At 30.8% G+C, this 24847-nt stretch overlaps 3 protein-coding genes across 8 annotated transcripts; 2 read left to right on the top strand and 1 right to left on the bottom strand.

Annotated features, from left to right (window-relative positions):
* Positions 1–1454: 1454 nt before the first annotated feature.
* Positions 1455–2143, top strand: LOC137805655 (calcium-binding protein CML38). The gene has a single exon (XM_068605597.2). It carries the CDS (start codon positions 1538–1540, stop codon positions 1958–1960), a length of 423 nt encoding a protein of 140 aa, XP_068461698.2. The 5' UTR covers positions 1455–1537; the 3' UTR covers positions 1961–2143.
* A 4590-nt stretch (positions 2144–6733) lies between these two features.
* Positions 6734–12310, top strand: LOC137807961 (uridine/cytidine kinase UKL1, chloroplastic). Of its 4 annotated transcripts, XM_090299599.1 has the most exons (15): positions 6831–6953; positions 7324–7415; positions 7606–7675; positions 7758–7876; positions 7966–8006; positions 8272–8368; positions 9096–9175; positions 9856–10050; positions 10160–10243; positions 10321–10381; positions 10567–10627; positions 11006–11096; positions 11194–11266; positions 11580–11662; positions 11745–12310. In XM_090299599.1, the coding sequence occupies exons 6-15, from the start codon at positions 8296–8298 to the stop codon at positions 11892–11894; spliced, it is 951 nt and encodes a 316-aa protein (XP_090155725.1). In that variant the 5' UTR covers positions 6831–6953; positions 7324–7415; positions 7606–7675; positions 7758–7876; positions 7966–8006; positions 8272–8295; the 3' UTR covers positions 11895–12310. The 4 variants fall into 4 exon arrangements, 3 of the variants coding, with proteins under 3 accessions (XP_068464939.1, XP_090155724.1, XP_090155725.1); XR_016519194.1 differs by lacking the exon at positions 7966–8006 and having other exon boundaries at positions 6734–6953; positions 10149–10243; XM_068608838.2 differs by lacking the exon at positions 7966–8006 and having other exon boundaries at positions 6734–6953.
* Positions 12311–13051: 741 nt separating this feature from the next.
* Positions 13052–18936, bottom strand: LOC137807960 (oligomeric golgi complex subunit-like protein). 3 transcript variants are annotated; one of them, XR_016519193.1, is made up of 13 exons: positions 18371–18933; positions 17464–17670; positions 15938–16274; positions 15498–15659; positions 15206–15305; positions 14905–15120; positions 14710–14818; positions 14538–14634; positions 14205–14405; positions 13943–14047; positions 13677–13802; positions 13452–13586; positions 13052–13319 (listed from the first exon to the last, which is right to left on the bottom strand). XR_016519193.1 is itself a non-coding variant. In XM_090299597.1 (12 exons), the coding sequence occupies exons 3-12, from the start codon at positions 16251–16253 to the stop codon at positions 13206–13208; spliced, it is 1584 nt and encodes a 527-aa protein (XP_090155723.1). In that variant the 5' UTR covers positions 16254–16279; positions 17464–17670; positions 18371–18936; the 3' UTR covers positions 13052–13205. The 3 variants fall into 3 exon arrangements, 2 of the variants coding, with proteins under 2 accessions (XP_090155723.1, XP_068464938.1); XM_090299597.1 differs by lacking the exon at positions 14538–14634 and having other exon boundaries at positions 15938–16279; positions 18371–18936; XM_068608837.2 differs by lacking the exon at positions 14538–14634 and having other exon boundaries at positions 18371–18935.
* Between the last annotated feature and the right edge of the window lie 5911 nt (positions 18937–24847).

Here is a 24847-nt window from a genome sequence, read left to right on the forward strand (position 1 = left end):
TCAATTAAAAATTCTAACTTATATGGATTAAAAATTAATTTATTAACTCTTGATAAAAAAAAACACTCTTGTTGACATCAATTAAAAAATAATGATATTAATATTAATCGAAAAAATTATTATCATTGTCCATGAAAAAAGTAACTACAATATATTTTGATTGATGCTACTAAAGAAGCAATTTTAGTCAATATAAAAAAACTAATGATGTTAATAAGTTATGAGTAACGTCTGCCCATCTATATAAAAAAATAACTTTGGGAATGATAATAATAAAATAATTAAAATCATTTAATTTAAAAATTATAAACATTAATAAGAAAAAAATATATTAATCTGATACTCCGACTTCAATAAATTATTATGTTGTGATATCAACTGATTATGGGACAGCATCACAAAATCATTTAAGTATAATTTAAAAATATAATTTTAAATAATAAAATTAATATAATTTTAATAAGAACATAATAAAGTTATTTAAATTCTTTAGAAAAATAAATTAACCTCTAATTATTTTTATCCAAACATAAAATTCAACTTTAAGAAAATTTTGGTGAAAGAAAACATTATTGATAAAATTATTTTCTATTATTAAAAAACTATTTAAAGTAAAAAAAAAAAATGATCATTAAGTTTATAAAATTGTCATATATAATGAAATCATAACAGCTTTTACTAAAAGTACTATAATAAATTAAATTATTTTTACAATCAATTTATTAAAACAAACAAACAACAAAATACCATTTTATAATTTTCCTACATTCCCTCTCTCTTATCTTTCTATAACTGTTTTAACACCATTTACATACAAAATTTATATTATAAGATAAGACTTTTATATATATATATATATATATATATATATATATTTCATATATACTATAAAATGTCCTATCTCAATATGCATCTCAAATGTATAATATAGTTATACAACATTGCACAAATCACAAATTCTAATATAATTACAGTATGTACTCGATCCAATTGAAATATGAACACAATTTAAAGTTGAGAATTTAAAACCAACAATTGTGATATAAGAATATTTATTGAGAAAAAATCAGCGAAAATGGGTATGTTTGAAAAGGCTAGAAGCTTTGAGGATGTTACTGAGAAGTTTTTATATAAAATGAAAAGAAGAAAGGGAAAGGATAAGATTTAATAATAATTGAGCCACCCACACGCTCATTCCTCGTCTCACCAAGCCAATTTGCCAACATGCAATTCCAATTTGCAAAGACACAGCCATAAAATAATGATTCACTATTCCTTTGACCATAACCATTAATTGTTCTTCGATATATGACTTTTTTTTATCTCTTCCTTATCCCTCATTGGCCACGCGTAAATTTTCAAAGTGCATATGTAATGACCTCAGTATTTTCTTCTCTTTCTTCGCACACTATTCCAGAGAATAAACGCGCAATTTACAGAAGCCAAAGCTTATATAAAAACCCCCACGGCAACAAACATTTAACGACAACAACTTAGATTAATTGTGCACGTGTTTAATTGTTTGTTGAGAGAAATAATGATGAAGGGTGGTGAATACGAGCGAGTGCTGAGGTACTTGGATAGGGATGGTGATGGGAAGATTTCAGCGAGTGAGCTGAGGAACGGAATAGGGATGCTGGGTGGGGAGGTTGGGGTGAGAGAGGTTGAGATGGCGATTGAGGGGTTGGATTCTGACGGCGATGGGTTTCTTTGTTTGGAGGATTTGATGAAGATGATGGAGGGAGTGGAAGAGGAAGAGAAGGTGAAGGATTTGAGGGAAGCTTTTGATTTGTACGACACGGAACGGTGTGGCTTCATCACCCCCAAAGCCTTGAAGAGGATGCTGAAGAAGTTGGGTGATTTCACTTCCATGGATCAGTGCAGAGCCATGATTGCTCGCTTTGATTTGAATGGGGATGGCATGCTTAGCTTTGAAGAGTTCAGAGTTATGATGAACTAATAATCATCATTCTAGCTCCACTGTCTATACCTTCCTTTGCTGTCTTTCAATTTTATTCATTTTTTTTGTACATTCTGCTTAATATTAATTCTTTATTTTGTTCATCCATACACATCCTGGATTTGTAAATTGTTTTTTTTTTTGGAAGAAATCCTTCAATAAAAAAATTATTGATTGTATCAATATCTACGATTCTCAGACTTGTTCTTTCATTTACTTTTTATAATGGAAAATAGGATTATATTTTCGAATGCTTGAAGATAAAATTAGGAAGCTAGAAAAATAACTTATGCCCCTGTAAAGAATAATTTATCGAATCAACTTTGTTCTTTATTGTTGTGTGTTAAACGTGTGTTTGATTCATGTAATTGTATAAGTTTTTCATTTTTTTCAAACTCGGTTTTGACTTATATAGTCTTATTTGAACACTTTCCTTCTGTTTGTGTCGAGTTGCATTATTTAAGCAAAGGAATTTAAGACATCATCCATGTCTTCATATTTTCAGGCAATACACATGCGATTAGGATAATATCCTCAATATATATATATATATATATATATATATATATATTATTAATATAATAAAAATTAATACACAATTAATATAATTATAAAAAATGATGTATATTTAAAAGATGATTTTTTATTTTTAAATTTTTTTTAGATTATGAATAACTAAATCAGAACTAAAATTTTAAAAAAGAAACTTATAATAAATAACTCATGGTTAAAAACTAGTTATAAAAATACTTATATATAAGATTAAAGTACAATATACCTACAGCCATATATGTACCTTTCACAATCCTCAACCAATTCAAGTACAAACAATTGAACAAAATACCAACACCAAAAAAGCACACACCACCTCACTTATTTATAGATAAATTTTATTTTCATGTATAACTGATACACCTCATACACTAAATCAGATATAAATACCAATTTAAAAAAAAAAACTAAAACATGACAAATTATATTTCGTACATATATATATAAAATCTCCACGACATTTACCCTAACATCATTAAAAACTCTAGTTTTTCTATAATTTCATATACTCTTTAGAATAACAATTCACAATTTTTTTTACATACTATTTTATTTTTTATTTAGCTTAAAACAATTAAACTAAAAAAAATACTCATTAGTGAGTTGTGTAAAACAATTTGGATGTATGAAATATCATGAAACTAATATCTCACTGTTAAGAGAATCAAGACAAAATTACCTTTTTTCTTCTTTAGAAAGGAAATCAAATAAGTGAGAGAAATCAGTTGAAACAATAATTTTTTACTTTATTTTCTTTTTTTACTTTATAAATAAAAGAGAACAAATAAGAATAAACAAAGAATTTATATTAACAGTGAGAAAAAATAATATAAAAAACATATCTTAAACTTTTTTTTCCTATATACATGCATTAATTGTTGGAGATTCCACATCGACTAGAGATAAGTGGGTGCAAACCTCAACCTTATGAGCCGGTTTTATGGGGTTGAGTTAGGCTTAAAGTCCACTTTGTAATATGGTATCAGAGCCATTTCGAGCCTATCCTAGCGAGTGTTTGTGTTGGGCCTATCGTGTCACCCGCTATCGGGTCGCTATCGGACCACCCATAATATATAGTCCCACGCACGAGTTTCTATCTATCACTCTCGACGTGAGGGGTGTGGATAAGGACATTTCATAATATATAAGTGGGTGCAAACCTCAACCCTATGAACCGGTTTTATGGGGTTGAGTTAGGCTTAAAGTTCACTTCGTAATATTAATTACTTTATTTTTTATTATATTTAATTTTATGTATTAATATGTATTAAAATTAAATAACATGCATTATAAAAAGAAATTAAATTAATCTTCATAATTCAATTTTTGTTATTATATATAAAAAAATTAAACATTTTGGGGACCACGGTATCTCATCCCTATAATCCTCCGTCAGTGATGTCATGTGTGTGACTCATCAGATAATATTATCTTGTTCACCATTGTTTATGGAGTTTAAAAGTTGTAGAATATTTTATTTTATTTTTATCTTGAAAATACATAATTTCTTATTTTTACGGATATATCTTACTTTTTTTTAAAAATTTTATTTCTTACACATGATCCTTGATAACCCCACCACTATCAGCCACATTAACATTTTTGTAACGTGCAGTAAATATACAAACAAGAATGAATACAAATTAGATTGAAAAAACATATTTAATTTTTATTTTTTAATACATGAGTATCTATGAGGGAAAAAGAACTTAGAAATATCATATTAAATGGCGTTGTAAAGAAGCTAATTGTTTCTTATTATTGATTTAATTAATACAGTTTAAATAAATTGGTTGAGAAGGAAAAGAGTAGTGAATTGGGAGAAATTAATCTAAATAACATGGAAGTTGAGTAATCAATAGATAAGAGAAGATAGATTATGCAAATGATGACATAGACCATCTATAGAAAAGTTGACAGTGACCCATTATGGAATTTGATGATGACTTTTCTCAGGCCACATACATTGAAGGCTAATTAAAAAAAAAAACTTAATTAATTTATCAACTTTTTAGATTGATTTAGTTGAAGGTCGATTTTGTAATTTAAACATACCATACACTTAACTTATTCACTACATTTCCAATTCATCTCACCTATCTCAAATAGAAAAGGAAATAATAGGTAATAATGGTGATGTATTACCAATAATCAAGTGTTCTACTATATCGAATATTTTATCAGTTGTAAAATCGAATAATATATGATGATAGGATCGAGTTTGATTTTTAAGAAACTAACAACAATTAAATTAAATGTATAAATTTTTATTTTAATATCAAGATTAATTTTGCGATCTACTTTAACACATGTTCATAACTGATTATCCATCATATTCTATAAACATGCATTCACAACAGAGATAAATACCATTAAACAATATTTATTATTTTCATCTATCTTATACTAAATTCTAACTTGGACATCATAGTACTTTTGTAAGTATTATGTCATTGGCGAGATCGAATCGAGTACTATAAAGAATGTTAATTACATTTAGCATGACAAAAAAACACTTTTTCTTACCATATAAAAAATGTAAAAAATGAAAGAGAAATATAGTAGAATAAATAAAAGAAGTAGAAAAAACACAAAAATAGTTAAATACATTTATTTAAAAAAAAAATTAGCACTAAAAACCTATATTTAAGAATTGTCTCAACTAATTATAATCTAGTAATAAAATTAGCCCAATCTAACTCATAAATATTTTTTTAATAATAAAAAGCACTTTTTTTTGTTTATATTGAATTATTCTTATGAAATAAACGGTAAGTATGTAACACATGTCCATTTTATTTCAACAAGTTCTCAAAGATATCTTATTAGGGTGATTCTATTTTCTCTTCAATTACAAAAATAACTTATACATATACATATTTATTCAATAAAACTCTAATTAATATATTTATTCAAATACACTCGTGATTCTTTTGTCTATCTAATATATATATATATATATATAAAGAGTAAAATAAATCAATTATAAAAATGTCATACAAAGCATATACGAAAATAAAGGAAGTATTTTTTTTTGTTTCGGAATGTACTTCAATAATAAAGCAAAGTGTAGAAAACGTATACGTGTGTTTTACATCGATTACATTTCATACAAAGTAACACTATTTTTGTTTCTTTAACCCTATCTAAATCATCACACTATTTCTGATTTATATACAAATTTTTACTGAAATGAAAACTTAAGACCTTATATCCTACCTAAATTCCATCACTATAACGATGCTAATGTGCTCTTTTCGTATATAATGAAGCATTTAATGCTACTTCTAATATCGAAGATTCTCTACTTCTTGCATGCATTTGGTCATGAAACCCTGATTTATTTGAATAAACAGATATTAAGGGGGAATAAAACTGTACCAGTACAAACACTTAACCAATATTCTCACAAAATTAATTTTCGATTTTAGCTTTACATTTTATCAAAATGTCCTAGAGAATCAGATTCAATTACGAATATTTTTTTTTTGGGGATTTTTCTTTGATCTGAATATGATAGACCCCAAAAATTTCCTTGCATGTAACGCACCAAAAATCTGACCAATTTCAAAAACCAACCAAAAGTCATTCCACACACTTCTATCCTTTTCCAATATCTTTTAAACACCCAAATCAAAAAATATTTCCAATCTAACATGATTATAAATCCAATACAGCTCAAATGACAATTTTAAACCCCAATGCAACTTAGCACATGTATATTTTAATACTTTCATACTTTTACGTGACAACCCAAAAATTAGGATTTTTCATTTCAATTCATAACAATAGTGCATTATTACATCTAAGACAAATAGAATTTAGTTCTAACCAAACCAACACTCATTCAACATTAAAATGCAAGATTAATTTACTTAAAACACACAAAATAAAAAAAAATTCAACCCTCACTCTTCCACACAAAAAAATATATGATCCAACAGTTAAATTCAAACTCAATGCAACATTCCTTCATAATACAACTGAATATATTTATTTTAATTAACTTTTCTTAGAGTTAATTTTCTCCTAAAGGAACTTTGATAACCTAGAAAACATCTAAAACATAAAAATAAAAAATTGATCTTGATGAAATCACTTTCCTAACTCATAAACTTGTGAAAAATCAAAACATTCATTAAAATATATAGAAAATACTAAAATAATGATAAAAGAATTTTTATCGGTCATAATTATTCGTTCCACCACCATCTCATTTGTATTGATTTCACTTATATTATTTGATCAAGAACCGCGAGCGGTGATAGAGGGCGCAAACGCATACGTATATAAGAGCGTTAGAAGAGAAAGGCACAGTGGAAACGCATTCCAATAGATATGGTCATAGAGGTTTCCTCCGGTTCCCACTTCTCCGGTTGGCACCCTTCAACGACGTCTTCTTCTTCTTCTTCATCATCTTCTCACCCTCCCTTCATCATTGGTAACTATATGTATATATATGTATCATATTACGTTACAACCATTAATCTTTTTTCTTCTTACGTTCACCGTTTTTTATTTCAATCCGTTTGGTTCACCAGAAAATAAGAAATAAATAGCGTTTCACTTTCTTGGAAACCAAACAGCATTGCTTTTTTCTTTTTCTGTTTTTCATTTTTCTTTTATACTCTGATTGAATTAACATCTCGCTTTATCATATAATTGCTTCTGTTTACGGATGGATAAGATCTTACAGTTGAAAACGGAAATCTGAACGTATGACTTTCTTGCATTTTCTCATCGGAGAGGATCTAATGGCACGTGTTGTTTGTGTGTGCTTCGATTCGATTTGCGTTGTCAACGTGGATCAGGTGTCGCTGGAGGCACTGCATCGGGGAAAACCACTGTGTGCGACATTATCATTCAGCAGCTGAAAGATCACAGAGTTGTGCTCCTCTGTCAGGTCTCTGTTTGTAATATTGTGATGCGATGGCATTGGATTTGGATCGTAGTGGATTCATGAACTGAATCATTGGATTTCTTCTTTGTAATGCCAATCGTGTTATTTGCATTATGCTAAATCTGAAACCGAGTAAAAATGAATTCATGTTAATTACTACTAGTAATAACTTGATGATCTGTTATTGTTGTAGGATTCATTCTACCGCGGTTTGACGAATGATGAGTTGCAACGCGTTCATGAGTATAACTTTGATCATCCTAGTACGGTTGCTAGAAACTTAATTGAGATTATTGAATAGATCTTCTAGAATTCTAATTTTATACGTGTGTTATGTTTTGGTAGATGCATTTGACACAGAGCAACTAGTAGAAACCCTCGCTCAGCTTAAATCTGGACAGTCTGTTCAGATTCCAATATATGATTTCAAGCTTCATCAGAGATCTACCGACAGATCCCGACAGGTTCCCTTCTTTCTGACACGTTAACCTAAACTGAGATGTTAAATGTTAATTTCATTTGTTCTCAGATTGAATCTTTTCAATTATGCCAGTAGCGAGATGATCTGCAGTTACAGTGCTCCTAGAGAGCCAGGTCGAAATCATTCATACCCTTCTTAGACTTGCCTGTGTATCTATCTAAGCTAAGCATACCTGAAATTGTATTTGTTTTATTCAGAAGAAGAAAGGGTATAGTTTTCGAATTCATACCATTGCTGAATGATCTTAAAGTTTAACACCCTTTCTTCACTATTGGACCTGAGTTGAAGATATTTTCAGATAATTATGATTGGAGGTGTTGCATTCGAATAGAATGAAAATTTAGGCAGGCTGTTATTAATTTTATTATTGGTTGGCAGGTCAATGCATCTGATGTAATCATTATGGAGGGTATATTGGTTTTTCATGAACAACGTGTCCGCAACATGATGAATATGAAGATATTTGTTGATGGAGGTCTACTGCTCTTACATTTTAGATCGTTTCAAGTTTTTTTCCCATCTATTGCTCTTACATGATGAGTGAAGTTTAAAATATACAAAATTTTGTTTGTCACGAGGAAAAAAAAAAGAATGTTTGGAGACAAGGGGAAAATGGTACATACTGTATTTAGTACTTACCTCGATCTAGCATGTATCCATATACTAAGCCTTGTTCAGTCTGAGATCCCATGGAATAACTTCATTTTTACAAAATTTCACTATTGTTGGAATTGATCAAACCTGGTCTGAACTATAGGTATAGTGGTCCAGCCTTTCAAGTTCTAACATCACTTTTACTCAACAAAAATAAACAAGCTTTTGGATAATTTGAGGTAATATAAATTGTTGTATTGTAATTTCTTCAACACCATGAATCTCTCTCTGGATCTATACATCCTGTCGGGTTATCTGTTTTCATGTGTATAATTAGGCAGTTGTTATGGACAAACCAACATGCTTGCTCCATTCGTTTTGGAAGAGTACGCTAAATAACTATGACTAAGCATTGAAAATCAGATGATTTAGCACAGCGAGGAGAGTTTGCTCCATGTTCTGCTTGTCCAGCCATAGTTCTTGATCCTCTCTGGCAGATTTTTTTCGTCAGTAAATAGAGATATAAATGGCAACAATTTTCTTTTGAAAATGTGGGTGGTTTTATATGTTCTTCTCGTCACACTGATATTGCAATGCATATTACGCAGATCCGGATGTGAGGCTTGCCCGCAGAATAAAACGTGATACAGTTGAGAGGGGTAGAGATGTACAATCGGTACTGGAACAGGCAAGACTTATTATCTTTATTCTTTACAATATCTTAACTTCACCAGATTGACAATCGTCAGGAACTGGGAATTAGGATTACCCTTTATCAAAACTTAATAGTTTTTTGAACCGATATCCTAAAATTGCTGAGATGATAAAAGAAGGTTAGCTTGATTTTTATCGATGATAAATAAATAATGCTACCAATGCTTATTCTGAAAACTAATTATGTGGGAATAAACCGTTGTCCTATACAATGATTCAGTCGCATTAATTGTAAAGGACAAGCTTTTTAAGTCAAAATCGGATTGAAATATGATATAGTAAGTGACCAACGAATGCTACTTGTATTATGACGTTGTCTTTCTTTTTAAAATGGTTTTTCTTTTTTGTCCTAAAGGCAAAATAAAATCTTTATGTGGGAATAAAACAATATTTTGATGTCTTGTTCTGGGGTCCTATATATGTACTTAAGCACGAAAGAGAGCTCGAAACAATGTGCCAATGGTAATACAGTGGTTGGAGGGAAGTAACTTTGAAATTTGTACTTAACAGATTGAATCTCATCGGTGCATGCGACCGTTATAGCCTGCATGAAAGACTTTGTTTGATCTTGTACTCTGATTTGGTTCTGTTTGGTTTTAACTCTAATTTCTGAGACTTAGTGGCTGATGTTAAAAATATTTGTTGCATTTTCAGTATGCAAAATTTGTTAAGCCTGCTTATGAAGATTTTATTCTTCCATCCAAAAAATATGCTGACATCATAATACCTCGCGGGGGAGAGAATCGTGTAGCAATTGACTTGATTGTTCAACATATCCGTACTAAGCTTGGCCAACATAACCTCTGCAAAATATATCCGAATTTGAATGTTCTAAAATCTACTTTCCAGGTGATTTTCATCTTGCTTCTTCCTCCTCTCTAAAAGTTTTCTTTTTGCTTCTTTCCCCCAAGGAAATGTCTTATGCTAATTTATTTCTAATTTTGAAGTTTTCTTACAGACCAGAGGCATGCACACTCTTATTCGTGATAGGGACATATCAAAGCATGATTTTGCTTTTTATTCAGATCGGCTAATTCGCTTGGTAGGTAACGGCAATGAGCTTTATACAGGTTCTACAGCCGCTCTTAACAACTAATCTTAATATCACCGACTTCACAGGTAGTGGAACACGGTCTTGGTTACTTGCCATTTACAGAAAAACAAGTTATCACACCTACAGGTGTGTCTAAAGAAGTAATATAATTTATTCATGTTTTAGCATAATACGATAGAAAGTGTTATTAAATAACAAAACTTTGTTTGAATAATGCTGTAAACTGCTTAGCATTGCTACCGTCCTCACCTCAACATTTTCATGCTGATTGTAAATACACAGACTCCGAAATTGTTCTTGTTATTTCTCAGGCTCGATTTATACTGGAGTTGATTTTTGTAAGAAATTGTGCGGCGTATCCATTGTTCGAAGGTATCTTTCCCTGTTAAAAAGATTGTCCATACTCCTTCATTGTTAATTTCTAAAACTGGTTATATTAAAATGTTCTTAGTCTTACAGCAAAGTTGGAAAACAAACTCATTAGAATTTTCTTATAAGATACATAAGATACCATTGTCCATTGCTAAATCTTAATTTCAAATAAAACATAATTTGATCTGATAAAAAAATTATTCAGTCTGAAACCAATCCTAAGCTGAGATGTGTAATGCATGTCTATGTGATTTCATGGGAATTTGACGCTGGATTGTTTCTATATTATTGTTAATAGTTCAGTCATTTTATTTAAAAAATAAAAATGTCAGTAATTGTGCAACTCTATGAACGTAGAATTCCCTTAAAATGTTTCAGTGGCGAAAGTATGGAAAATGCCTTGCGTGCTTGCTGTAAAGGAATAAAGATCGGAAAAATTCTGATTCACCGCGATGGTGATGAAACCCAGGTATTAACCTTCGTATCTAACTTTAATATGTTAGATTTCTGTTTAAGATGATAGAATCTGCACATGCTAATTGTTGCAATGTTTTCCACTCCACAAGCTTATTTATGAGAAGCTTCCTAGAGATATTTCGGAGAGACATGTTCTTCTCATGGACCCAGTACTTGGTACAGGTGAGTTGTTATCATTTTGCATGCATCGTCTTCGTTATTTTTACATAAAACTTAACGCTGAAAAATTATTTATTTATTAAAATTTCCAAATTTTCACTATAAGATTTGTTAATGTCTTATTGTTGAACGCTGTTGTACAACCAATTACTCCGGTACATGCGGCAAAGATTGTACCAGATCGCCGAACACATTAGACCATTAATTTACGAAGCTTCGGTGAACCGAATTCTTCATTCACTTTTTTTTTCTGTTCATTTATGCATGACACCGCGCCTTTTTTCTGCTGGTATTAAGCACTTGAATGATAATCTAGGTAACACTGCGAGCGAAGCAATCGAGCTTCTCATAAAGAAGGGAGTTCCAGAGTCCCAGATAATATTCCTTAACCTCATTTCTGTGAGTTATAGTCAATTGAGCAGCAGTAAGACCCTTTGTTTGATGAAAAAACCAGTACAGTGAATTTCAAAAATCATTTCAGGCTCCTGAGGGAATACAATGTGTATGTAAACGTTTTCCGCATCTGAAAATTGTCACATCGGAGATCGAAGCAGGATTAAATGACCAGTTCCAGGTTATACCAGGGTTGGGAGAATTTGGAGACCGCTACTTTGGTACGGACGATTTGTAGTATGAAAGCAAAACAAAAAGATTACGACGGAAAAAAACAGGAACAGATGTTGGAGTTCAGTGCTCTATATATGAGCAGCTACACCCTTAGAGAGATGATGTTTGACTTAATTGTCCATACGGAACCAGATTAGGGTCGGGGCAAAACTTCATGTTTGCTAGTGAGCTTGGCTTCTGTTATCCTTTGTTCACAGCAGCTAAAAAGGGTTCTTGACAATAACTGGTTTTGGATTCTTTTGAGTCTGATGTATTTTTTGGAATTTTCTTTTCAATTGAGTCAACCTAGATTAACCGACCGAGTTGGTGGATTTTTTTTTTCTATACATTTGTACAAATAATAATGTATAATGTTGATTTTGATGAGTAAACACATATAATCATGAACAACCACCAGATTCAAGAAAACCTTCGTTTCAAGTCGTGGGTGTAATGGGTAAGCCTTTTATCCTTGCGTAGTCCTAAACTACAAATATCACGAATTCACCACTTGTTTCTTTGCTGCCTGAAAACTTGCCATCCTTCCAGCTTTTTATCTAAAACTGACACGAGGAATCGTTATATATATTCTTTGTATACAGTCAAACCTTTCAAAATTCTTTTGAAACTCAATGTTTTCTGGCACTTGGTATATTACATTACGGACTATCACAGAAATGCAAACATTTAACTATTTTATTAGAAAGGAAATGAACAGATGAAAATATTAAAAAAATGAGTTGCTTTTTGAATCTAGAGTGTTCACTTTACTAAAAAAAATGCAGAAAACAGAAAAAGATGATAGAATGATATATCAATTGTTTTTTTCTTCATTCTAACAATCGATTATTGAAATGAAAATGATTTATGAACGAAACAATAAACTATTTCTTTACTACACTAAGACAACTAAAAATGAACTATTTTTTTAAGAAACATAATTACTATTTTGTTTCTGCGAAAAAGTGCCCGTACCATTTTCCCTCTATCAAATACACCCCATTTTCTAGTTATCACCTATTTCTTCTCCCTAATATTCCCACAATTTCTCGACAAGCAAATGAAGCGTAGGCGTATACAAGCGTATATTTCAATCTGCCAGACCATCAAAAACCGTTGCCATAAGGTTGCACAAAAGCTATTAAAAAGAATGATAATAAGAAAACATGCAACAAATAAACATTTACCAGCAATATACTTTTTTCTTCCAATATTAGAACCGTGATAACCTGTGATTATTGTGCAATATGGATTTCATAAGTAAATTACAAAAAGAAACTCTTGACCCAAAAAGAAAACAATCTACAAGCCGCATCAACTCCACTGGAGCAAACTCTTAGAGATTAATTGTGTTTTGCCTATCTGCAGGAGCCACACATTGCCACAATGAACGGTAGGATGCAATATTGGCTGCTTCAACCCCAAGTGCAGAGAGGTTACGGGCATACTCCTGGTGACAATTTGCAAGAGGAATTACGTAAATGAAAGCAATCAAGAATTAGCTGGACACTCAAACTCATTAACAATCCAAGAATGAGAAGATCACACTGGTTACGATAATAACAAGTATCATGCCACCAACCTGAATATCAAGGAACAACTGCATACAGATTTTATCAGTGTCAGACACATTATTATCTGAAATATCTGAACTTGCTCCAGCTCGTCTTTGTGCACTCTGCCTAATTTTCTGGAGCGAAGACTCTGTCTTTCTTGCCTACTCATGATAACAGTTTAAAAAAAAAATTAACGTAGAATCGAAGAGATCCAAAATTTCCAATAGTGCAATTTGGATTTGGGCACATACCACGCTAACAAGGTCAGCAGCTAATTCATAATAACGGTCTGTAATCTCCGTTGCAGCAGAAAGGAGTATTTCGTTCCTAGTGTCACTAGCTAAATATCTTGTAGCTCTCTCCCCATCCAAAAAAGCCTGGGATGTATAGGCATGCCATCAATATATATTAATGCTTTAAGGTGTAATACATGCACTCCCATTGAAAATTAAAAAATATTTCTTACAAATTACTCATGAGAAGAAGGAAAACAGGCGAAAATAATACTTAACCATACCTTAAGAGGACGCAATACCCCTGAAACATATGGTGAATGCCTCACAGGTAGAGGTTTATTAGTCATCCGATAGGTTGCTGTTATACCTTTCATTTGTCTCAAGTCCTTGATAATATTTGAACAAGAAAAATAAATGAATAAATTAAAAATGAATGGAAGAAAAAAAAAGATATAGAAGATGGCAAATATTATATAGTAATATACACCCTCATATCTGAACAATGCAACCACTTTAAAGAATAAACATCGATTATACACCCACCTCAACTGACTTTTCCACTAGTGACTCCACCACTGTTTTGATGATTAAAGGTTCTATAGATTTTAATGATTGACCACCCAGTAAAATGCTCTGCCTTATTGATTCCAGAACATCAGGGGAGCATGAAGACAAAAGCTGAAGCACGTATTGTAGGTAATCACCACGAACCTGCTCCTCCAAATATCTTATATCATGAATGACCTACAAATGATTTAGCATCTGTTATATTTCAGGAAAAGTACAACCAATATCTTCACATAGCATACTGCATATATGGAAACAATCCATATATCCATAATGTCATTCCGTCACGATCATTGTCAATTATTTTACCAATTCCTGGAACTTCAGAAAAAGTCTGATAGAAGGCTTGAGCAAAATTTTGTGGATGTATGGGTATAGAACATTTGAAGCAACGAACCAACTTTTACTGTGCATACAGAATGCAGGTTAAATTAATGCATGACGACTTGGCACAAAAATAAAGTGAAGGCTCGATACATACAAAAATGAAGTCATCTATGACAGCTGAAATAGCCCATTCACACCCAGAACCAGTGCTTGTGTTGTGGTTTTTCCGTGCATTCAGTCCAGATGAGAGCCAACTTGAGTATCTGCATGTTCAAAGAGAAGTTGGTTTTTGTTCAGTCAGCACCAAAAAAAAACAACACAAATTCTTAACATCCCACATTTAACTGACCTAGAAAGAAGCTGCAAGGATAGCCGAAGGAATCTGTCAGAACAAGAAAGGACAAGAACATCTTCTCTCCAGCAGGATCTCAAACTCTCCAACAGAGTAACACTTTGCTTTAATGTTAAACCTTGGTAATTTTTTTCACCACCATCTGAATTTTGAACAGGGATAAGAGTGGATGTTGTAAGCATAGAATCTAGAGACCCTGCTATTTCCTGAAACCTGCGGTAATTGCAGATATGATTTCCATGTTACAGAGCAAAACATGTATTCTAAAGTTACGAACATTTTAAAGCAGCATAGGCACCTCAAAGAGAAATATACTCCAATATTCCATTGCTTCATGAATTCAGTATAAATTGCCTCAGATCGAAATTTAGCAACAGCAGATCTGGATGGACAGTAGCCTTGCAAGAAAATAAATGTTGTAATCTTAGTGAATATATACTCTTAAAGACATGTATGAATAATACAATTTAGCAAATGTACACTATAAATCAAATATAAAATCAACAAAGTTCTTTAAAACTTGAAGTGCGTGTTTTCTTTGTTCATTTTTGTTTCTCAAGGTTAAAAAGAAATGAGGTCCATATGACTACCTTCTAGATAAGCCAAGAAATCTAAGCTTGATTTGTAATTTTTCAAGAACTCTGTCGGTCTTCCAGGAGAAAATGCACCTGGTTTTCCCTTCTGAATCGAAGAGAGAACCTCTTTAAGGATTGAATTGGCTAAGAAGTCAAATACATGCAAACCTGAATTTTCTGCACCAGAACCAAGCTTCAGATATGTAAACATAAGAAAAAACACAGCATGACCACACACAGATGATCTAGCAAACAATACATGTAGATGATTAAAAAAGTTTAAGTTTTCAAAATGAAGAAGGACAAATGAATGCCTTAGCAAGGATTGGCAGGTCGAAGAAATAATTGCAGTTATGAAAGGCAAGGATCATAAGGATATCTGAGGAAATGTAATGACCAGAAAGGTCCAACTTGTTCTTGGAAAGTAAGTAGCAAAAAAAAGTCAAACAACATACCAGCTGAAGAAATTTCCAATAAAAAATTACAGTCTTTATCAATGCATTCCTTAATTAGTTGATAATCATTTTCAAGACCATCTCCAGTTGGTCCAGCCACCGCAGCTGATGATCCATGTGGAATTATCTTCTGTATCAATGGAGCCACAACAGTAATTCGAAAGATTTCTTCTGCATTCTTGGTGTTATCTATAGCAGCATACGCACGTAAGCAATTGTAAATTGCAGTTGCATCCTGGTGCTCCAAACCATTTACAAAGCAGTGTCCCAAGCTTGCATCTACTGTTCGGCTTGCATTTTGAATCCTCTTCTCCATATTCTCAATAAAAGGAAGGTTCTGTACTGGCATAATAGAGAAAAAGAGATGAGCACAGAATGTATCAAGGCCTTGAACAAAAGTTCTATTTTACAATGAATCACAAAACTCAGAACACTAGTAGAAGACAAAAAATGATTAAATACATAAGCATCCATTAAACCTTCACAAAACTTTAAGGGCACATGTCTATCTATTGTTATAAAATGAATATAAATATCAATTTTTCTTTCTATCTACCACATATATTTGACAAAACTCAAAAGGCTATTAACTAATGCAGGACCCAACAATGCGATTCTTAAACCAAATTTCATTTTCAAAATATCACTTTACTAGTTATGGGACGATTCACACTTTGAATCTTATAATTCAATACATTTTGGCAATCTACCAATTCATATCTCAAGATAAATCTTAATTAACTTTGTATCTTACTATACATGAATGAATCATTCAACCATTTGGAGATTTGTACCTTTTCATCAACTCTTACAAAAAAAAATAATCATGTGAGTTAAATTTTTAAAATGAAAAGGAATTTGAAAGAAAACTTGTGATTATCCAATTTGATTATTCCACCATTATTTGTCACTCACATTCAATGCATGTACTCTATTAAACTAATAATTTTGTTTTGTTTGACTTCAGTGTATATATACATATACACACTTTAAGATGTTTAAATTTCAACACTATATCATCTATATGATATATTTTAAGTAATTTTTCATTGTAACTAAATCTTACTATTTGATACAAGACTAAGATTCATGATTAAAAAATTTGCTTGGTGATTCAAAATTTGAATCTTGATTCAATAACCTTGCTTTACAAGCTTCAACTACCTTGTCTACACACAATTTAAGTACACACCATCACACAAACCTGAGACAAATGCTCAAGAAACAGATTTTGCATTAATTTCAATAATGCATCAAATTCAAGAATACTGTATCGTTGACAAGAAAGAGTTTCCCGTTTATTTCTGTCAGAATGGCAACAGGCAGTATGTGTAAGTTGACAATGAGAAATAACAACCAGCACACCCAAAAACGGTATATCGCTGGCTTCTTACCAAGCCTCTGCATCCAATTCCAACTCCGTTCCCAACTAAATTTTACTACAAATGATTCCAATTGTCACTACAAGCATCAACGCATAAATACACAGAACAATCAATAAAATTGAAAAAAAAATTAAAACAAACCTTTGCATGTGTGACATAGAACTTTAGTCTGTTCATCTCACTGGCAATTCTTTCCAACAGCATGCTTTGAGTCTCTCTGATACTTGTCTCATTCTCAACCTGCTGCACAGACACTCCATTGCTCAAGTAATTCCTCTCTGACAAATTTACATCTCCATTTGACCAATCCGTGGGTACACTAGGCAGCTCTTTTATTAGCTTCTCGACCTGCAATCAACAAATTTGCCACATACAAATTATACAATAAAAAATGAATTTTGAGCAAATACCTTTTGTCCCAATCCCAACATTTCAAAACCAATACAAGACACAGTCAAAACAAACACCATGTGTCAAATGCAACGTACCTATGATTAATTTACCCAGCTCTAGAAACCTCCATAGTGTAATCAACAACCAATCCAAACCTAAGAATGAAATGGACACTAGAGACCCTTGCTCACACTACAGAGGTTAACAGAGACTGGCATAATCTATTAATCTTCCTTCTCAACCAAATATTTAGAGTTTGGGTTTTGATCCTAAGTGAATCCTACTAAAGCAACTTGTAAGGTGGGATTTGCACCTTACTTAATATCATAAGTTATTGTAGAACCTGCAACGCAGATCTCTCACATCAAACACTAGACATCTAAGGCGTAAATTTTTTAGAACTAAACATCTATAGATGATACTCGGATAACTAGCGATCCAATAGATCTAACACCATTTCACTGAGCGTACTCTTTTTCATAATCATAAATACATCATATCAGAACTAAGAGTGAGATCAGACTAGGTTCATCCTGAAAAACTTTCACCAAAAACAGAATAAATGCTTCAGGAGATCTTGCATTAAAGAACCTAAATAGTTAATTCCATTCCACTACATGTAACCAACACTAAAGAGTCAAAATTACGATACTACCTTAGAGACGACGTGAAACGTGTCAAGTAGAAGCTCCAAAGTCTCTCTAGCGGAGGCCGCCTCCGATCTTTGGTTCAAGCGGTTCTTAATGGAAACCAGCGAAACCTCAACGGATCCTCTGAACTGCTCGATCTTATCCCGTAGCTCGACCAGCGGGGCCCGCATTCGCACCACAACTGCATCGACGTCCACTAGCTTGGTGCTGAGATTGACGAAATCAGCGTAGTCACGGTTAATAAGGTCAATTAGTTCGTGGTTTAGGGAAGAGAGGTAGCTGTTGAGCTCGGAGCGAAGCGTGTCGAAGGGGACGAAAGTACGAAGCTCCGAAATGTAGGATTCGGAATCGAAGTCTGGGGAGAGGAACGACGCCGGTTTGAACCACAGCGGGTGGGCGTCGAGGGGATCGGAGAAGAGGTCCGTGGCGGATCTTGGTGGTGCCGGGATCGGATCCGCCATTATGATTCCCTTCCGTTTGGTTGTTTGTGTCTGACTGGCTGAAATTTGGTATCAGCAAACCGCAACTATGCCTACCAGACTGTTCCTCTTCTTTCTAATCACGAAATCCTTCGCAATTTTTCCATTTATACTTTTTTATATTATTATTATCTATTATCTCATTTATATTATTATTATTACCTATTATCTCATATATTTTTATAACTATTATCTCATTTATATTATTATTATCTCATATATTGTATGATTTTAGTGTATTTTTTTATAATTTTTAAAATTTTATAATTATGTAATTTATAATTAAAAATGGTTTATCATATTATTATCAATAATAGCTTATTATAAATATATATATATAATAATGTTTTTCAGTTATAATTCTACAATTAAAACTATTTAAGATTATTCGACTTAACTTACTACTTTCTAGAAGACAAAAATTTAGTCTTATTCCCTCAGTGGTCTACGTATATGGTATGGTGGTGTATTAATAAAAAAATTAACACATATAATAAAAATTTATTTATTTTATATTTTTATGAGAAAGTTGATTTGATTTTTTTATTTGAAAAATGTTGTGAAAACATGATGATAAATAATGTAAGCAAAAATGTAACTTTAAAAAATAAAAAATAATAAAAATTATTTTTAACCATGTGTCAAGATTTTACTAGTAATGCCATGTAATGTAAAAAAAATTGATTAAATGAATCCCTTCCTAGGAATAAAAAGATAATTACAATGATATATGCATTAAGACTTAAACAAATTATATAAAATGGAACACATCAATTTTTTAAACACTAAAAAAAAATCATAAAATAAAAACCAATTTTAAAAAAATAATAATAATTAGTTGTTATAATGATTAAATTAAAGACGATTTTAAAAATTTTAAAATTTTTTGTTTCTAAATTAATTTCTATTATTAAATAATTTCTAAATTGGTATCTAATTATCTACTAAGGTTTTTGCTACCAAATTTAGAATCTAAATAATTGGTAGTTAAAACCTTAGTAGCTAATTAAATATCAATTTAGAAATTATTTAACAATAATATAAACTAATTTAGAAACCAAAAATTTTTTTAGTCTCTAAAATGGTCTCTAATCTAGTCATTATAGCAACTAATTATTTTTTTTCTCTAAAATTGATTTCTATTTTATGATTTTCTAGTAGTGAAATGTTGAAATTTTTATATTTTCTTAAGATATTACAAAAACTAAACATCCCATCATAAATTTCACTACCAAAACAAAAGTAAAAAAATAATAATCTAGTATAAAAAATAAATAAATGAATAGAATAAAAAATATATTTAAATTGTATAAAAAATATAATGAATAAAAATAAATAAATGTTACTAAAGATTATTTTTGTCGTTATTTAAATTAAGCAATAAAATTAAGAAAGAAAAAACACACAAAGATAAATAAAATGAAAAGTAAAATTCTTTATATTAGATGAAAGATACTAGAAAATTAAATAGAAAGTTTATAAATTTAATTTAAAAAATATGAAAAATCGATGATAGTTTTGTTATTTTTACAACTATAATATTACTCTTGTTGTAAGTCGTTCATTCATATTTTGGTTAATAGCCTACTAATTAATTATTATAAAGGTTTAATCACTCAATTATGGGTCCTCTATAATCAATGGTATAAGTTCAAAGAAAGAAAAATTAGACATCTTTCGGTTACATTAATAGACATAGTATGGATACAAATGACCAAATACTAATTCTTTAAAAATCAACCAAAGGAATTATATATATATATATATGATGCATATTTTATGGTATCATGAAGTTCTTAGGGTTTAGGGTAATATATATTTTTAAAATCATCGAATATTTTATTATCTTTCTTAAAACATTGATTAAATAATTTAAATTTTGTTGTAGTTCATAAATATTAATCTACATTTAACTAGTGAAAGTTGGGTTGTGTTCTCTTACGATGTGTTTCAATGTGTGGATGATACTGTAGTTGAAGACAGATGAGAGAGTGTCACTCCTGTTTGGTTTAATGCAGACTTGAGGGTGAGGGAGCGGGGGGAGAGAAAGTGGAGGAGGTCGTCGATCCTCTCAAGCTTGAAGAGAAAAGAGGGATTTGTGAGGAGAAAACCACCTCAGAGAGGAACAAATACCATGCTTCCCTTGCTTTTTTTAAAGTGAATTTATCTTACAACAACAACTCCATCCACTGCCATGCCATGCACGATGACAAGAGCATCATTGTATACGAGCATGTCATGCACGACAACACATTGTTCCATTGAAACACATATTGCTTTGAAACAAACTCTTCATTCAAACAGACTTTTGCATTCGTTGAGTAGGTTTGGAGAGCTTCGTGAGTTAGCAGAGTGCTACGAGAGTGAGTTTCTTACTGCATCTTTGATATCAGGCTTGCCATTCAGTGAGTTTTATAACGTGCCTAGTCAAGTACCACTGAAAAAGGTAACACAACACTTAATCAATTATGTTATTGAAAGGAGTTAAATACATAATCGATTATGTGTTGTTTATTTGGAGCATAATTGATTATCTGATGTGTGTAAATATGAGCTTAATCAATTATGTTTGAATTCTAACTGAAGGCATAGTCGATTATACTTCTGAAACCTTTGGATAATCGATTAGGTTGTGTTTTTAAGGCATAGGGTAATTTATATTCATATTTTTTCCAGAATTTTTGAATTTGTGTTTTGTGTGAATTTTTTTTTTTCTAATAAAATATGTATTGATTTCTGCCACAGATGTTCTTATGCTCTTGTTCAAGTATGTGTTTTTTTTAATATATATATATATAATATAATTTAAAAAATCATAAATAATATTAAAATTATCTAAATGCATTAATTTAACTAAAAAATAATTTAAGTTAATAAAATGAAAAACAATATAATTATATTTCAATTTTCAATTTTATTTATTTATTTATTTATTTAAATTCTACATTATTTTATTCTTTTATTTATAATTGAAATTTTACATTAGTTTAATTAACTAAAATTGCACAAAATTAATTATTAATTATTATTTGTTTTACTTTCTTCACACTTTCTTTTCACATCTTCACATTTCCACTTCCCACACCCTCAACTTTCTACTCCTTAATCCAAAAAAAAAATTAATCTGAACACCTTCATCATTGTTGGGAAGGTTTTCTTCCTCAATGTCATGTTAATGTTTATGGTTTATTCTATAATGTTCTCATACACTAACAATATCAATCACATTCCATTTTTGCAAAGATCTTTCATTAAACTAATTATCACCCTCTTTGAGAATAACAAATCAGAATAATGTTGCAGGATGCGAGTAATAAGAATATTATAAAGGAAAGAGATGTCATTGTACTTTTTTTATATGTTACAGTGAATTAATTTGAAAATTGTTTCATGACCAAAAATATGAAAATGTCTTCTTACATAAGTTGTGTATAATCATTTTCTGAGACATTTAAAATAAGAATATAAACATAATGTATTAGTCTTCCTCAACCATCAAGTTAAATGAGTTTTGGTCTAATCAATTAAATAAATGTTATATATAGGTCATACTTAAGTTCATATGGAATGTTAGAAAGATTAAACATGTGTCCCTAATGTATCAAATCAATCACCCTCAACTAGTTTCAGAGTTTTAACTAATCTTGGTTTTTAAATTTCATTAAAAGTGATTGATAATATCATAGTAATACTTGTATGTGAAACAAATAGATTCAACTTTTAAAAATTTAGATACTAGCAAAAAATAAAGATTAGAAAATAAAATAAAAAAGAAGTCAAATACTTTCAAGTGGACAATTTGTCTTTATAAAAAATTATTTGTATATTTCATCAATCCATGTGTTGTACTAAAATGTACCAATTGTGATTTAAAATATGCTTCAAAGTGAAAATTTTTGGAGGAAAAATATCATCAATTTATATGGAACTTTTTACTTAATTTTTTTTCCTTATCCTCTCATTCTTTTTTACTTTTTTATGATAATGATTATTTCATTATTTAAATTTACATAAAACCTAAATCTCAAAATTAGACACGGTCAACTAGTACATAATAAAACATATATCAACTTTTACCATAAAAATAGTATGCATAAGTTTGTCATTACCTTAGTTAAAAGACATTTTTACCTATCCTGCTAAATTTACAACGTGGTTATGAAATTAATCACTATACTATAATAGAAATACAAAATAAAAAATACATATTTGTGATCATTACTTTAACAAAAAACAATTTCTCATAAGCTCTAATGGATGGTTTAGTCCTAAATGTAATGACATTTCAAATAGTTGTGTCATGTGACATTGGTGTTGTTGCATAAAAACTCATGACATTGAAGAAGTACTTATTCATCTTATAAGTCCATCATCGCCAACATTTCTCTTATATCAACCTGTGTATGGTTGAGTTATGTCTTGTGATGTTAACTTGTTCATTCATGAGGTTATTTAGTTTCTTAATTTTCAAAACTAACATTTACACTTTGTCACTTACGATAATTTCTTTAGCCCCTAAGGTATCATTTACTTTCTTTAATCTCATTGTTAGTTTTCAAAGTATATATCAATCAGATCCACCATATGGATTTTTATCCTTATGTCTTAGGATGAACAAGTTCCACCAAAAAAGGATGAATTGAGGTACACACAAACTATATAAATTCATCTATGATGTTGACAACAATATGTCTTCAAATGCTCTCATGAAGTTACTTTTCATAAGATTTTCTCAAAGTGCATCATTCAAGTCCACACTTAATTTTTTGTGGGTCACACTTTGATGGATTTGTCTTGTTGTGCCAACCATGTTTTATGTGACATAGTTGACATCCCATAATTTAGTTGTTATTGACTTTAAGTTATCCTAATGTAAAAAGAATGTTTTAGTTAAATATAGTGTAATTGGGTAATATAAAGAATGTCATGAAACTTATAATACATTCACATATTTCTCACACACTTCATTTTCAATCTTAAACCCTTTTGAGATATCGCTCCAAGTAGAGTCACTTAGACTAATAAACAAATTATAAACTCGTTGACATTTATCATTTAAACTATTTTGTCTATTTTTGTTAATTCTAGTAAATCCAAATTGTCTTAAATTTTCAGTTGCATTTGCATATGCATGGTCTACCCAACCACTATCTACTTTGTTTTCACTCATTTTCTTTTTTTATCTATTGCAATCAACAAACACATCCTCATCTTATTCATCCATTTGGTAAACTAAAAGATTCATTAGCTATTAATTGTTTGATAATAGATATTTTTCTTTGTTTAGTATCACCCTATTACAAAAATTTGCGTAATAACAAAAATAATAATGAAAAACACATGTAATTCAAAGTTCAAAACACATATTTGGAATTAATAAATCCTATTAGAAATTAATAATGTAGCATAGACATGTAAAATGCATATAAAACATGACATCTCTTTTTTAGCATCCTAAACACTCTCGATTATATTTTTCAAAAATGTATAATTACCTTATTCGTCCCTATGTTTAGGATCAATATTCAATTTAGTACAGTGATTTTTAAAATAATCAATTTCATCCTTATAATTTTTTAAATATATCCAAATTGATATTTTTCCGTTAAGTCGCACCTTACGACGTCAAATGCTGCTTATGTGGCAAAGAGAAGTGAGATTGGATGTTCTGTGAGGTGTGAGGTGTCAAGTGGCGTGGATTAAGATATTAGTTTAGTGAAAATCAATTAGGGATTAGGATTTTTCTAATTGCTAGTTAGACATCATCACGCGAGTTTCATCATGCAACCTTTGTTTCTTTCTTCCATACACAACCAAGACCCCCTTCTTCCAGTGGGCAGAAAACATCCCCAGCTACCAACTCTTTTTCGGATCGCCAGACAACTATATACATCATAAGCATTCCCTTGAAATTGAAATGAAAACATCAAAAATATGAGTAAGAAATAAATTACTCATTTTTCGAGTTAGATCCTTTAACAAGCCGAAGAGAGAGAAATGCCT

This window comes from Phaseolus vulgaris, chromosome 3 (assembly GCF_051622355.1).
Source record: "Phaseolus vulgaris cultivar YP4 chromosome 3, ASM5162235v1, whole genome shotgun sequence".
In the NCBI taxonomy this organism is placed as follows: Eukaryota; Viridiplantae; Streptophyta; class Magnoliopsida; order Fabales; family Fabaceae; genus Phaseolus; species Phaseolus vulgaris.